The sequence below is a fragment of the Hippocampus zosterae genome, chromosome 15 (assembly GCF_025434085.1).
Source record: "Hippocampus zosterae strain Florida chromosome 15, ASM2543408v3, whole genome shotgun sequence".
In the NCBI taxonomy this organism is placed as follows: Eukaryota; Metazoa; Chordata; class Actinopteri; order Syngnathiformes; family Syngnathidae; genus Hippocampus; species Hippocampus zosterae.
In genome coordinates this window covers 3,874,889-3,889,496 of record NC_067465.1, presented here as the reverse complement: position 1 = coordinate 3,889,496, position 14,608 = coordinate 3,874,889, and the positions used below count along the sequence as shown (strand labels likewise).

Below are 14,608 nucleotides of genomic sequence, written 5' to 3'. Positions count from 1 at the left end.
TTTCCACTCTTAGGATAATCCATATTACGGTAGAAAAATTGAGTGTAGTCGACTGGAGCGTGTAAATATTTTTACAGGGAACACATTTGTGATCAGTCACGCATTTGTAGATTCACGTTACGCTCCGGATTCCTTCTATGCATTTGTGGATTGAAATACGTACACATTTCTAAACTGCTTTTGCAACAATAACGGCGCCATAGAACTGATTGTTTGTGAGTGAGTGTGTGTGTGGGGGGGGGGGTACAGATGATTTGAGGAATACGTATAAAAACGTTTTCTTTTTTTCTCACTTAATTGGCAGGCTGCTCATACCAAATCCTTACGATCAGTGACCGCGAATACGATTGGCTATTTAATGAAACGCTTCCACCAATCATTGTCGTTAGCTTCCAACCAATCCGGAACCGTTTTTCAAAAACATGGGCGGAGACAATTCGTTCAAGTTTTTGGTGGCTATTTGGCTAATGCTAAGACATCGATTTATAAGGAATTAATAGATGAATTCAAATGAGACCGTTTTTTAAAAAGTTATGAAAACAACAAACACCAAGCTATTGTACAATTTATGCACATGGCCAAGGTGGTTGAATGGTTGGCTTTACTTTTAAGAGACTGCAGCGACGTTATATCTCTCGGCTAGCGACCTGTTGATTAGCAACCATCGTTGTTTACATTTAGCCTACTAACAGGCTACCAATTCGTTGACATGTATCGTTTATTCATAAATGTGTCCAACAAATAACAGTAAATCCGATCGTTTACCACCGTAAAAGTCGTTGTTCACATATCTGGTTGCATTGAACCAATTATGGTGCAGAATGTTAATGACGAAGATTGAGCAGACTGAACTCTTTTGATGAATCTTGCCGAGACTTGAAGGGCAGCAACTGGGTGAGTTCACGATATCGCCAGCCAGCAATTTATCGCTCTATTGTTGTATTAAGTTGCACGAACTTCGTACCTATAAATGCCATTGTTCACCACTTCAATTTTGTTTGTAAAATGCTGGATTTGATCACGTTGTTTTTATTCCATATAAGATTTTGTGTCTGTCTAAAGTCGTCCTTTTCAAACCACTATCTAACCATTTGGAAACTAGAAAATCTCGTTCTTGATCCTTTGCACAAATGTTTCCTAATCTTTATTGAGTCTCTATTTATGTCTCTTCTTATCCAGTCCGCTTCGTGCCGTCCACGAGATGGAGTCTGTTTCTGTGAAGCGAAAAATGGGATACGCACGCCAAGAGAATGCCCGTCTTGCCATGCAGGATGTTCAACTCATCACTGACCTGGATGCTACACCGTATGAACTCCTATCCTCCAGCTCTCGGGTAATACAGCCTTAAAACAGGGGCGTTTAAAAGACAGCATTTAATTTGCAAATCTAGTATCTGTTTTGTACATACAGTTTCTGTTGGAAGCGAAACGAATCCAGCTGTTTGCATGTAATGCATTCAGTGGATATTGATGATTAATTACAAAATGAATGCGGATGCATATGTGTAATTAGCAGTGATATGAATACAAATATATATTTTTTGTCATAAAACAAAAACACTATTTAACCAATATTATCTTATCTCTAACGACAAATGTTTTATATCATATCCATGATGTATATTGTTATGCCAAACAATTTAATACATAATACTGGACATTTTCTTTTCCAGGACCACCTGCGATGCTCAAATGGGTGGTCTGTTAACAACGTATCGGTCATGATGAATGAGCAAATGTTGCATCTTGAAACAGCGGTCGAGACCAAAGCCAAAGCACTAAAGTAAGTCGTGACGGATGAGCTGATAATGTGAATTGACATTTGTGGAGTGTTGATGTGTTGCATGGAATTATGAAAGCATATTGGACGGCTCAGTAAAAGTAAATCATGATTTCTTGTCACGCATCCCCTTTACTATACTAAAAGCCTAAAAGTCCGTCTTTGTGTTTCTTAGGGCGGCAGAGCTGAGGGCCGAGCGTTGTCAGGAGGAAGCAGCACACAGTGACATCATGATAACAACTCTGACGGAGAAACTAAGCGCTCTGAGAGAAGAGCTGGCAACCAAGACGGCTCTGACCAAAAGGTAATGGGGCCTTTTGCAAGACCTTGGATTTAATAGTCATGTGATTGTATTTCACGGGTTTGAATGTAATTGTGCCGAAAATGCAGTTATTAGTTTATGTGAGGCGGCCCGGTAGTCCAGTGGTTAGCATTTCGGATTCACAGTGCAGAGGTGCCGGGTTCAATTCCAACTCCGGCCTCCCTGTGTGGAGTTTACATGTTCTGGGGGCCTGCGTGGGTTTTCTCCGGGTACTCCGGTTTACTCCCACATTCCAAAAACATGCATGGCAGGCTGATTGAACGCTCTAAATTGTCCCTAGGTGTGAATGTGAGCGTGGATGGTTGTTCGTCTCTGTGTGCCCTGCGATTGGCTGGCAACCGATTCAGGGTGTCCCCCGCCTATTGCCCAAAGACAGCTGGGATAGGTTCCAGCGCCCCCCGCGACCCTAGTGAGGATCAAGCGGTTCGGAAAATGGATTGATGGATGGATAGTTTATGTGATTCAAAACACAATGGAGACGAAAGAGATTTGTCAAGTATTTGATGCATTTTGTCCAATTTTTAACAGGGCGGAACAACAAAGAAACCAAGCCCTCGAAAATGCAGAGAAGCTCAAAGAAGCTTTCAAAGAATACAAGGCCACCACTGCCAGTAAACTTCAAAAGGTAATTTATACTTTAGTCAGATACGCGATAACACCAAACTCAGATTTAGATACTTTTTAAATTAAATGTTTCACTGCTTGGCAGTAAAGTGATTTTTTATTTTTATTTTAGTATTTATTTTTTTGCATGTTTCATTAACTCAAGGTGACGTTGACCCTTCTTTAAAAATAACAATCATAATAATAATAATAATTAAATGATGTGAATTGTAAATAGTACTGCGATTTATCCATTTTGTGTTCATATTGCATTTAATTGAAAGATGTTTGTTGTTTTTTTCTCTTTCTTCTTTCTTCTTTCTACATACATTCTTGCTGCTGGAGGCTGTAAATTTCCCCAGTGTGGGACGAATAAAGGATATCTTATCTTATCTTATCTTTCCATCGTTCTGTTTGTTGCCCTCAGTAGAAAAATAAAAGTTTGGCTATCCCTTGCGCAGAGCAACAAAAAACGTTCTTCCGTGCGCTTTCTAGGGGACCGAGAATGAAATCAAATTAAAAGACAGTCTGATCGAGCGCAATCGTGAAAAAGAAGAGTTGGAACAAAAGTGCATGGCGCTGGAGAGAGAAAAAGGCGATCAAAGTCATACAATCAGGTTTGCACGAACGCCGCTCTCTTTGTTCCTATCATGACTTTTGCTAACTCGTCATAACTGCCGGGCCTTGCAGCCAGCTAAAGGAGGACGCGAGGCGGGCAAAGGCTTCCGCCGCTGAGTATTCGGACCTCCAGGCCCAGCTGGAGGATGCCGAGCGGCGGAGCTCAGACCTCCGCAGGCAGCTGACGGAGCGCAGCGCTGAGTGCAGGGAGCTGGGTTCTCTGCGCGAGGAAGTGGAAGACCTGCGCGTCGTGACGAAGAACCAGGAGCTGTGCCTGGCCCAGAGCCGCAGAGCAACCCAGCAGAGCCAAGCAGAGGCCACCAGCCTGGAGGCCATTTTATCTCTGCTGCATCTCAGAGAGGTCGGGAGATCGTTGCTTTCGGTCTCACCCGATTTTCTTTATCAGTGGTTAATAACTCATTTGTTGAATGACAACACCATAACTCATTTGTTGAATATGCTTCATAACGCCAAAGTAATCTTTTCTGCCTCAGACGACGTCATGTGATTTCTTTATTTATACCAGGATGCTCTTGGACCATTGTGTGCCAGGCCCTGCATTTTGCCCCCACTGGACTATTCAACAACTGCACAAACGCTGAACCTGAAACCCGGTACAGTACATCTGATTTGTACGAGAAGAATACACTTGAGAAATCTCGACCCTAATCAATCAATCATCCTTTTTTTTTTAAGCAGACTCATGATCCATTAGAAAATCCGATGAAGGACACAGTTTAAAAAAAAAAATCTCAGCTCAACGAAATAAACCATCAATGTGACCTTCGTATAATCAGCAGCAGCCTTTCTAGTGATTTGTAGTTTATTTTTATTTTTTTTCTCCTCAGGTGAAGGCTACCAGCATCTGTTACAAGTTCTTCAGGTGAAGGAGGCCGAGCGGATGAAACAACGCAGCCTGGTCGAGAGGCTTCAGGACCGCCTCAGCCGAGTCCAGGAGGAGATTTTGTCCCTGCAGAACTCCTTGGCCCAAAGTGCTTCTCACTGCCAGAACCTCCAGAGGGATCTGATGGACAAAGCCAACCAAGCCGCGGCCTCAGAGAAAGAGGTAGCAAACACATTTTTTCTCATTCTAATTTGACACCGGACATTCTGACGCTTCCGTTTCCGACCTTACAAGTGCTTTCACTGTTTGAGTCTCGAGCTTGTCAAAGATTTTTGCATTGTTCTTGATTTCAACTCAGCTGAAGAGGAAGAGTGCTCGAGTTGCGGCGCTGGAAAAACAGTTAGAGCAGAAAACGTCCGCCTACGCTCAGGCTGCGTTGAAGAATACAGAACTGGATAACCAGCTTCAGGTACAAAACCAACCCGGCTCCCATGCCTACACAGTGCAGCGGTGCTTTGAGATGAAAGTTTGATTTGTTCCCTTCACCATGCTTGTAACTCAAAACAACTGAATTCAAAGCCATGCATACAAACAACGAAGAGTCTCAACTCATCTTATTGACTCAATAAGATTAAGTAATATGAGTTGTTTTTCCAGGCGGCCCGGTAGTCCGGTGGTTAGCACGTCGGCTTCACAGTGCAGAGGTACCGGGTTCGATTCCAGCTCCGGCCTCCCTGTGTGGAGTTTGCATGTTCTCCCCGGGCCTGCGTGGGTTTTCTCCGGGTGCTCCGGTTTCCTCCCACATTCCAAAAATATGCATGGCAGGCTGATTGGACGCTCTAAATTGTCCCTAGTTGTGAGTGCGAGTGCGAATGGTTGTTCGTCTCGGTGTGCCCTGCGATTGGCTGGCAACCGATTCAGGGTGTCCCCCGCCTACTGCCCGAAGACAGCTGGGATGGGCTCCAGCACCCCCCGCCACCCTAGTGAGGATCAAGCGGCTCGGAAGATGAATGAATGAATGAATGAATGAATGAATGAGTTGTTTTTCCAGTTGGTGATGTCTGTCTACATGTGTTGCTTCACCATTTGTGTTTGAATAGCCGTTGTCCAGAATGTTGCACCACGTTCATCGATGCTAATCATTCTCCCATCTTTGGGGATTTCCATTCAGTGTTAGCATTAAGCTAGTGGGGAGCCGTATTTTGATTTTTACCATCCAAAGGTGTAAATATATATATTTTTTATTCCTTGTTATATGTTTTTTTTCTTCTTCTTGTATTTAATACAGGAGAAGACCAGCGCTCTTCAACACTACCAAACTCTGATGAGCAAAAAGCAGAGAGAGTACCAACAATCTTTGGAGAAGACTAAACAATCACATAGTCAGCAATGCACCGAGCAGAAGCACAGAATTGACGTGGTGACTTGAATTTACGTCGATGCTTATTTATTTAGTTATTAATATTCTTTAACATCAAATATTGTATCCTGGAGTCATTGTATGTACACTCATTGCAGATTTGAATCATGATCGAATGAATAGTGTTCATTTTTGTATTTTTCACTTGGGTGTCAGTGACCATAAGCCAAGGGGGAAAAGGACAAATGCAATATTTTTTAATCACATTATAACCATGTCATATAAGCAAAACTAAAATAATTGTCAAGTGGCTGTCTTCTCACGTTTGCAGCTGCAGCTGTCCGTGGACGAAGCTCATTCTCGGCTGTTCGAGGCGAAACAGGAGCTGACTTCTCTCCAGAAAGAACGCGATGGGGCGCAAGCTTCCGTTGAAGAGCTGACGCAGGTCAGGACCCCCCCGTCGAGTAAACTGTATTGAACTTAAATTTGAATAAGTTGTGAATGAGGGCACCCGTTTGCTTTTGGCTCCAGGAGAAGCAAATTGAAGCGAGACACAACGAGGAGCTGCTCCAGAGTTTAAAGGAGCAGGCAGCTGAGTCTGCCACCAAGGTCAGTGGACGAACATTCTGCAACGCGTGACCCTGATACTGAAGTGCGTGAAGTGGTTTCAAGGTGGACACTGCACAACTGCCACTTTTGCTTTTATACTAATCGTGGCAGATCACTTGTGGTTGTACACAATATAAATGCCAAGGACAGTTTTTATCACCAGAACGACCGGGGCGTAGTTATGGCACTCATCAAGAAGCTATTTATTACCAATGACTTTGTTATTATATTTAGCAACTTTTCAAACCTCTTTAAGTGACTATTAAAAAAGAAAAGCAACAAAGACTTTTTGTGGTGAGTTGCTGAAAAACATCTGGAGACTGCGAGCCTCCCTCCAGGGCACGAGATGTTCATCCCTCCCGAGTCCCGAGACTGACTTGGTTGTTTAATTTCACACTTCATGGGTCGACACTATTTCTGTACAGGCAATTGAAAAGACAATTTTCCCATCAGATGCCTCTTTCTAAAATTAGCTAATTATGCAAGTGGTGAGTTGGACTTTTTCTGTGTGTGTGTGTGTTTTAGATAAGTGCGCTCCAGTTGTCCCTGTCAGGCTGCCGAGAGGAGCTGACGCGGCATCTTCAGCAGATGGAGGAGATGCGCAAGAGCTACGAGTCTGAGTTGCAGAGATCCAAAGACCAGGTTCAAGATCGCCGCTCGGCGTGAATGATTTTCAAAAATGATCGAATTGATTTTTTTTTTCTCTGACAATCAACGTTGCGATTATGATATTATATAGATAGATATGGTGCGGCCCGGTAGTCCAGTGGTTAGCACGTGGGCTTCACAGTGCAGAGGTACCGGGGTCGATTCCAGCTCCGGCCTCCCTGTGTGGAGTTTGCATGTTCTCCCCGGGCCTGCGTGGGTTTTCTCCGGGTGCTCCGGTTTCCTCCCACATTCCAAAAAACATGCATGGCAGGCTGATTGAACACTCTAAATTGTCCCTAGGTGTGAGTGTGAGTGCGAATGGTTGTTTCTGTGTGCCCTGCGATTGGCTGGCAACCGATTCAGGGTGTCCCCCGCCTACTGCCCGAAGACAGCTGGGATAGGCTCCAGCACCCCCGCGACCCTAGTGAGGATCAAGCGGTTAGGAAGATGAATGAAATGAATGAATATATAATAAAGGTTGTAAAATGATGTTGTAAAGAAATGAGCTGGTAAAGTCAATTATAAATTTTTTTTCTTCTCATCCTCTTGTTTTTCTCCTTCCAGGTTAGTGTTCACGAAGAAAGCTCACTTCCGAATCTCTGATGCTTTGCTCTTTTTTAGTCACTCATTCCCGCTGTTTATTCTCCCCCTCCTCAGGTGCGTTCGCAGCAGGAAAAACTTCACGACGCTACTCAAGTGGCTCAGACTTCCAGTGAGCAAAACCTGCAGCTTCAGCTTTCTCTGCAACAGCAGCAGACGATGCTGACTGAGAGCACGGCCCGCATCGCCGAACTGGAGGAGAGCCAGAGTCAGCTGCAGCAACAGGTGTGCGCAAGGAGGTTGCTTGCTTACAAACCGTCGAATGCAAACTTAGTTGCCAAACTTTGCTCGCACCAGTTTTGCTCACGCCCGACACTTTGCATATGTGTGATCGTTTCTTTTGGGTTTTTACAGTATACTTAGTATTCGAATGCCTTCGCATATAGGAAAGGAGAGCCGCAGTTCTTGTGGGCTCACTTGGGCCCGAACCCAAGTGAGGAAAAGTGGCACAGGAATTTTTTCGCCAGTTTGATCTGTATGATGGATTTTTCTGGCCCGTCACGCCATTTTCCATGTTTCACCCACAACTTGATACCCGATTGATTTTGTGGAGAAACGATTTTGAAAAGACGGCGTATACTTATGTCTACAAAGGCCGAGGCACCTCATGCGCAGTGATTTGTGCCAAATATTTGATGACATAAGAGTAACTCATAAAACGATGACCCGCGGTGATTGCGGTCTCATTTGCTAAATCGACGATCTCGGCGCTAATGTAGCATGTGGACCTTGCGCAGTTGAATCTTGTGATTCCATAAATAGCAGAGAAGATTTTTTTTTTTTGGTTTGCAACTTTGCTGTCAACAAATGGAGAACAGTGTTGTCCATTCAGTGCGCTAAGCTTTGCGGGGACACGAGAACAAGCGGAGATTGAGTGGCGAGCGGAAACACCGCATCAAACAATCGGAAAGGCATCGGTGATGGTGATGGAATTCATTTATCTATACTTCGTTCTTTAAAAAAAAAAAATGTAGGTGTCCACTTTGGAACATCAGCTGGAGCGAGCTCGTGCCGCTCTGCAGGACGAAGTGAGGACCAGGTGGGAAGATGACGTGGAGAAAAACAAAGACCTGCATGACGTGAAGGAAAAGAACACGAAGCTGGCGGAGACGCTCAAGTAAGGACAGCAGCGCCGGAACACGACGTCACATGATGTTCCTTTTCATCATCTCGGCGTCTTATGATTACGCCACAACCAGCAGGAGGCGTGACACAAGCCTCTCGCTCTGCCTTTCACATCCATCGACGTGTGCGCATATAAGAGACATAAGCGCCTCGTTTGAAAGCCATTTCTTTCTTCCTACTTGAATGACTCGGAGGAAAAGCTCTTTGGCTATTTTTTTTAATCTTTCACGTGATTGCTCGCAATTGCAGCCGTTCTCTGTATCAGAAATGGGTGGTGCGCTCATGCTGAGGTGAGGTGAACAAGACTTGCATTTTATCCAGTGTCTGTTGAGTGATTTAAAAAAAAAAATTTTTTTATTCAATTGTCAAATATTGCACATAACTGTGAAACGAAATCACGAATGACACAAAGTTTGTCCGTTTGTCATATTCTCAAAGCCAAGTGACCACGGATGTGAAAAACTACCAAGTGGAGCTCAAGTCGAAGGAGTCGGAGTTGCAGAGTCTGCGGAAGGACGTCGCCGTCAAGACGACTCAGATCAGCGTCATGGACAAGAACCTGCGGCAAACGAGGAGCCTGCTTGAAAACAAGAATGACTTGGGTAAGCCCAAAAAAAAAAAGACTGAAGACAAAAATTTGTCTTGTGAAGAAGCTTCACTTATGCCATCGTGGTCCTCACGTGCGAGTAAGGAGAACCTCGGGTCCCAAATGCACCCTCAGCTGTTCCTTAAAATACGACAAACAGTCACAAATGAAGACATTTGCATGGCGCAGGCGCTAAAATTAACCGGAGTAAACGGCCAATGCAAGTTGGAGTAACAGCTTCTTATGTCTGTCGCGTGACCACGCCTCTTAAAGGCACGCATCTACACACGAATACTACAGTGTGTGTGTGTGATTTTTGGCTCAGTTACACCTGTAAAACTTTTTTTCTTTTATGTTTTACACATCAATATTTTACAAGCTACAAAAAAAGTGGCACTATGGTGGCTAAGTGTCATTTCACTGCATTGAAATCAGGAAAATTTATTTGACAGGATCAAATTAGGCTTGCTCACAAAATAACTTCAAATAATAAAATAATATATATATATATATATATAAATAATAATAATAAAATCAAGGTACCAGTGAGTTGTACTGTTAAAACCATAAAAATAATCAGCGTCATCCGCCGATTTGCCAGATATAGTATGGATTGGTTCCCCCCCCCCCCCCCCCCCCCGCACCCCCCGTCCTATTCCGCTTCAGCCCGTTCACAGTTTCTGTCTCCCGTCTTTAGTGGTGGACCTGGAGGAGAAGCTCCATCGCTGCGAGGCAGACAAACACAACTGCGTCCAGAAGGTTCAGCATCTCGAGGGCCAGCTGCACGCGGTGCGGGAGGAGCTGGCCGAGACTCTGGCGCAGCTGCGCTTGCTTCAAGACGTCCTGCAGAGGACCCAAACGGTTGCCGAAGAGCGGCAAGTGGAGGTGGAAAAACTGAGCATACGTCTTAGGTGAGGCTGCGCTCACTCATGAACTCCTCTACGGACGTGACGGAGTCACGCTGAGATCGGTCTTGGTCTCATCTGCGCTTGAAGCCTTTGTTCTTTGACCGAATGAGAATTATTTTTTTTTTACTTTTATACCGAGAGTGTACCGACTGTGCTGAAACGACGTGCGTGTCATCCGTGAATCTTTGAGGTGAAACAAATCCTGTGATTGAGAAATGACAAATGTGCCAATTGCATGGATTATGCATTCCTCTGGTGATGTAATCATTTGCCGTTTCCAGATGGTACGCACTGTTCCACAGATAAAACTGTTTTGTAACCCCACTGCCTGCAGCTACTGTACACCAAGCACCCAAAGGGAACACAACACGCCTCTAATAAGATAAAGAGTTTACTGTATGACCACCAAGACTTCCGCTCATTGGCGTTCACGCCCTGAAGGTTTACTGTGGGAACACAAGTAGATCAATAAAAAAATAAAAATCGACATCAACAACCCTTGTTCCTTAAAAAAAAATGCCACCAAAATCTCGAATCTGCTTTCGCATTTTCATTCTTGCTAGCTGTGTACAACACGCATAACAATTGAACAACGGTAAAATGTTTGATTAGTAACCTTTACTAATGTTCATAATTACACATTATGATGACCTTAATGATAAGGTAATGCACTTTGTGTGAGGTCCCCAATAATCACATGTACTTGGTGTGGATACTGTGTGAATGATGTAAATATATTTAAATATATTTAAATTAAGTCCCCATAACTCATGTAAACTGGACTTTTCTGAAGTCCCCATATGTCACGGTCCAAAAAGGTGACTTCATAAATTCTGATATTTAAAGGTGTTTATAGGCTAACACCACCACCTTGTGTATCACTGATTTTTTGCAGAGCTGTATGTCATTTGGAAAGGGTGGTCCCCGAAAGTGATGAACTAAAAAGTGGTCCCCACAAATCACATAAACCGGTCTGTGTGTGTGTGTGTGTGTGTGTGTGTGTGTTCACAGTGAGACCCAGAGGGAGTTAGAAGAGAGGACTCATGAGGTTTTAGACATGGACTGTGCACTAAAGGAAAGACAGGGGGAGCTCCAGCAAAGAGCAACTCTGGTACAAAATCAACCTCCGTGTGCCCCTTAAGGCGTATTTTGCAGACTACACTTTTATTTATTTTATTTTATTTTTTACATTTTCTTCAGCTGGGTCAGCTGGATGTGGCCATCCGGGAGCACAAGCAGGAGATGGAGATCAAGGTGAAGGCACTGCAGCAAAGTCTGGAGGCCAGAGAGGAAGAGCAAAGAGATGTTCAGAGGGAGCTCGGGGAAACTAAGGTCAGCCCGTAGGGTTAGATGGCACAAAGAGTTCCGCTTCCAGGGTGGATTGTTAGCTTTTGGTTAGGAATTCCGACATTCAGCTCCTTGTCGGAGATCAGCGAGTTTTGTTTCGCCCATTGGACGTGTGCATTCAGAAGTCGAAAGGTCATTTTAGGTTCAGCCTGAAAATCCAAAGGAAGGCCCAAATCCTGACGTATTTTGAGGTGAACATTCCTGAGCTTTCAAATCCGAATGCCGGCGTGTTTCAGGAATCCCATCAGCAGCAACTGGAGACGTTACTGCGGGAACTTGAAAAAGCTCAGCGTCACGCCAAAGCTCTCACGACACAACTGGACTCCATCAAGCTGCAAGAGAACGAGTTGGTAAAACGCCACTCGGACCCGTCCTATGTTTGCGTGTGGCGGCTTTTCGCGCGGCACGGGGTTGCTCGTTGCGGTTCCTGACGTGCGTCTACGTGTGCAGGATGGGAGGCTGCGGCATGCAGAGGAGGAGCTGGCTTTGAAGGAGATGCGCTGGCGGCAATCGGAGGCCAAATTGCAGAATGCGGTCGCTTCTTTGGAGCAGGAGCTGGATCGGGAGCGGAATCAACACGACAAGGAGGTACACGCTAAAATCTGCACATGTGTTTGTATTGTTTTGGATCTATTAGCGACAAGTGTAAACAATTTGACACCTTTGCTTACGCTTCACTTTTCACATTGGTGTTTTTTTTTTGTTGTTGTTGTTTAAACCAGCGGTTCTCAAACTTTTCACACCCAATTTTTACTTAAGAAAATGATTCACTCCCCAACTAATGACCAATGCAATGACTGCCCTGTACCACTAGGGGGAACCTGTGCCACACTCGCGGTACAATACGACGCTTAAGAATCAAGCATGTACATCAAACAATACATAAGCCGTTTATTTTTAAGGTTAATGCGAGATGAGTTTGGAATTCATTCATTCATTCATTCATCTTCCGAACCGCTTGATCCTCACTAGGGTCGCGGGGGGTGCTGGAGCCTATGCCAGCTGTCTTCGGGCAGTAGGCGGGGGACACCCTGAATCGGTTGCCAGCCAATCGCAGGGCACACAGAAACAAACAACCATTCGCACTCGCACTCACACCTCGGGACAATTTAGCGTGTTCAATCAGCCTGCCACGCATGTTTTTTGGAATGTGGGAGGAAACCGGAGCACCCGGAGAAAACCCACGCAGGCCCGGGGAGAACATGCAAACTCCACACAGGGAGGCCGGAGCTGGAATCGAACCCGGTACCTCTGCACTGTGAAGCCGACGTGCTAACCACTGGACGACCGGGCCGCCCGAGTTTGGAATGATGTTAAATATTTTGGGGAGTTTGTCAAACATTTATGCGTTAAACTATTACAAGAGGCAGTTATTTAAAAAGTAAATACCTCTGATCGTTCTTAATTCCTCCTCATTCTGTAATATTGAACATTTCTGTCTGCTTTTGTTTCCTTTTTTTCGACGCATGTTCCTTTTTTGTTTGTTGCATTTCTCCTTTCCCCTCTCATTTGACTACATTAGGCTGCCACAAGTGTTTTTTTTTTTTCTCAGCGACAGATTGTCTGTAGGTGGATTTTTCATGTCATGTAACGTATAAACAGATACTAAAGACGAAATGCAAATGTACTGTGATGAAAACTTAAATACACCTGTACACTACTTTGGTTTTTTCTTACTTTGAGATTCTTTTGCAGACCACTAGAGTCCCACCACTGGTAACCTGTACCACGCTTTGACGATCACTTAGCCGAACATTTTTTTTGTGTGTGTAGGAAGTGTTTAGTCGGGAAGCCAAGAGCGTTCTCAATTGCACTCCAAGCTAATATGTCTTTTTGTTTTTTCCCGGTCAGCTGGAGTCCCTGCAACAGACCCGAGGTCAACTCCTCAAAGCGTCCTCGCACATGTCATCCTCGCAGGAGAAGCTCACCTCGAAGCTCCGGCAGCAGGAGATCCAGCTGGACCAGGCCAAAAGCCAGCTGGAGCAGACTAAGATGGAGTTGGACCGCGCCAAGGCCCAAGCCGCTCATCTCCAAACTCAGTTAGAGCAGAGTCAGAGCGCGCAACGCCGTAGCAACGACCTGTCCCTCGATCTCCCCCCGAGCCTCAAGGCTACTCTGAAGGAAGCGCTGAGTCAGCAGCCGTGGGAGTCGTCCGACTCGGGCTCGGTGGACCGCAGCTGGCAGGCGCTCAGCAGCACCGAGCCGCCATCGAGCTGTGACCTCTCCTTTGACCCCTTCGCCTACATGCAGGGAGACACCAGCGCCAGTTCAGAGTGGACCATCACGGAGGAGGGAGACGACGAGCGGGTCGGGGCGGACACCCCGGATGAGCACATGAGCTCGTTGAAGGGAATGTTGCGATTCGTCAATCAGACTTTAGCCAATCAGGAGGATCCGTCCGTCCTTTCGGAGCTACCCGGGGTCGTTGCGGAGTGAACGTAGCCTCCAGGTAACCGCGCCGTTCTGATAGAAACTCAAGAAGAACCATTTAAGGGCACCATAGGGAATCCTATGAGTTGATGCAAAAACTGTGGTCTAACACTGTTATTTAATATCCAAATAACAAATTATGTTTTTATCAGTTACATTTACAGTTTGCATTTCGCCTATTAATGCACATTACAAACACCATCCTAGGGCGGCCCAGTAGTCCAGTGGTTAGCACGTCGGCTTCACAGTGCAGAGGTACCGGGTTCAATTCCAGCTGCGGCCTCCCTGTGTGGAGTTTGCATGTTCTCCCCGGGCCTGGGTGGGTTTTCTCCGGGTGCTCCGGTTTCCTCCCACATTCCAAAAATCATGCGTGGCAGGCTGATTGAACGCTCTAAATTGTCCCGAGGTGTGAGTGTGAGTGCGAATGGTTGTTCGTTTCTGTGTGCCCTGCGATTGGCTGGCAACCGGTTCAGGGTGTCCCCCGTTTACTGCCCGGAGACAGCTGGGATAGGCTCCAGCACCCCCCGCGACCCTAGTGAGGATCAAGCGGTTTGGAAGATGAATGAATGAATGAATGAATGAATGAATGAAGGGCACCATCCATTCACTAGCTGTGCCACTGGTCAAATAATGGATGAAATCTCACTAAAAATGGGCTGCAGCGTGCACGTGACTCTTGTGAGGACAAGCAGATTAGAAAATGGATGGATGGAGTTTGTCTCTTGGCTTTTTTAGCATGTTAAGAGCCTTGTAGACTGAGGATGTGGTTGATTGCGTGTCTTGCTTCAATGCCGTCACTCGATGCTCTAGTTCCTCAGTTCAATTTCCT

The 14,608-nt window shown here is 45.3% G+C and overlaps 1 protein-coding gene across 5 annotated transcripts in view; it reads left to right on the top strand.

Moving 5' to 3' along the window:
* Positions 1-404: 404 nt before the first annotated feature.
* The window catches only part of ccdc18 (coiled-coil domain containing 18), a 17,416-nt gene continuing 3,212 nt past the window's right edge, over positions 405-14,608 (top strand). For 2 of the 5 annotated variants that reach the window (XM_052088147.1, XM_052088149.1), the window contains exons 1-23: positions 406-894; positions 1,180-1,333; positions 1,673-1,782; positions 1,955-2,083; positions 2,630-2,726; positions 3,200-3,321; positions 3,395-3,683; positions 3,849-3,936; positions 4,171-4,388; positions 4,525-4,635; positions 5,455-5,586; positions 5,858-5,971; positions 6,058-6,135; positions 6,661-6,777; positions 7,441-7,608; positions 8,358-8,500; positions 8,947-9,110; positions 9,792-10,005; positions 11,014-11,113; positions 11,203-11,334; positions 11,586-11,699; positions 11,800-11,937; positions 13,201-13,798. In XM_052088147.1, the coding sequence (XP_051944107.1) occupies positions 1,202-1,333; positions 1,673-1,782; positions 1,955-2,083; positions 2,630-2,726; positions 3,200-3,321; positions 3,395-3,683; positions 3,849-3,936; positions 4,171-4,388; positions 4,525-4,635; positions 5,455-5,586; positions 5,858-5,971; positions 6,058-6,135; positions 6,661-6,777; positions 7,441-7,608; positions 8,358-8,500; positions 8,947-9,110; positions 9,792-10,005; positions 11,014-11,113; positions 11,203-11,334; positions 11,586-11,699; positions 11,800-11,937; positions 13,201-13,785 (3,495 nt within the window). In that variant the 5' untranslated portion in view covers positions 406-894; positions 1,180-1,201 and the 3' untranslated portion in view covers positions 13,786-13,798. Of the gene's footprint in view, positions 1,334-1,672; positions 1,783-1,954; positions 2,084-2,629; positions 2,727-3,199; positions 3,322-3,394; positions 3,684-3,848; positions 3,937-4,170; positions 4,389-4,524; positions 4,636-5,454; positions 5,587-5,857; positions 5,972-6,057; positions 6,136-6,660; positions 6,778-7,440; positions 7,609-8,357; positions 8,501-8,946; positions 9,111-9,791; positions 10,006-11,013; positions 11,114-11,202; positions 11,335-11,585; positions 11,700-11,799; positions 11,938-13,200; positions 13,996-14,371; positions 14,446-14,608 lie in introns of those variants that run through there. The other 3 variants (XR_007967127.1, XM_052088150.1, XM_052088148.1) reach the window with 3 other exon arrangements.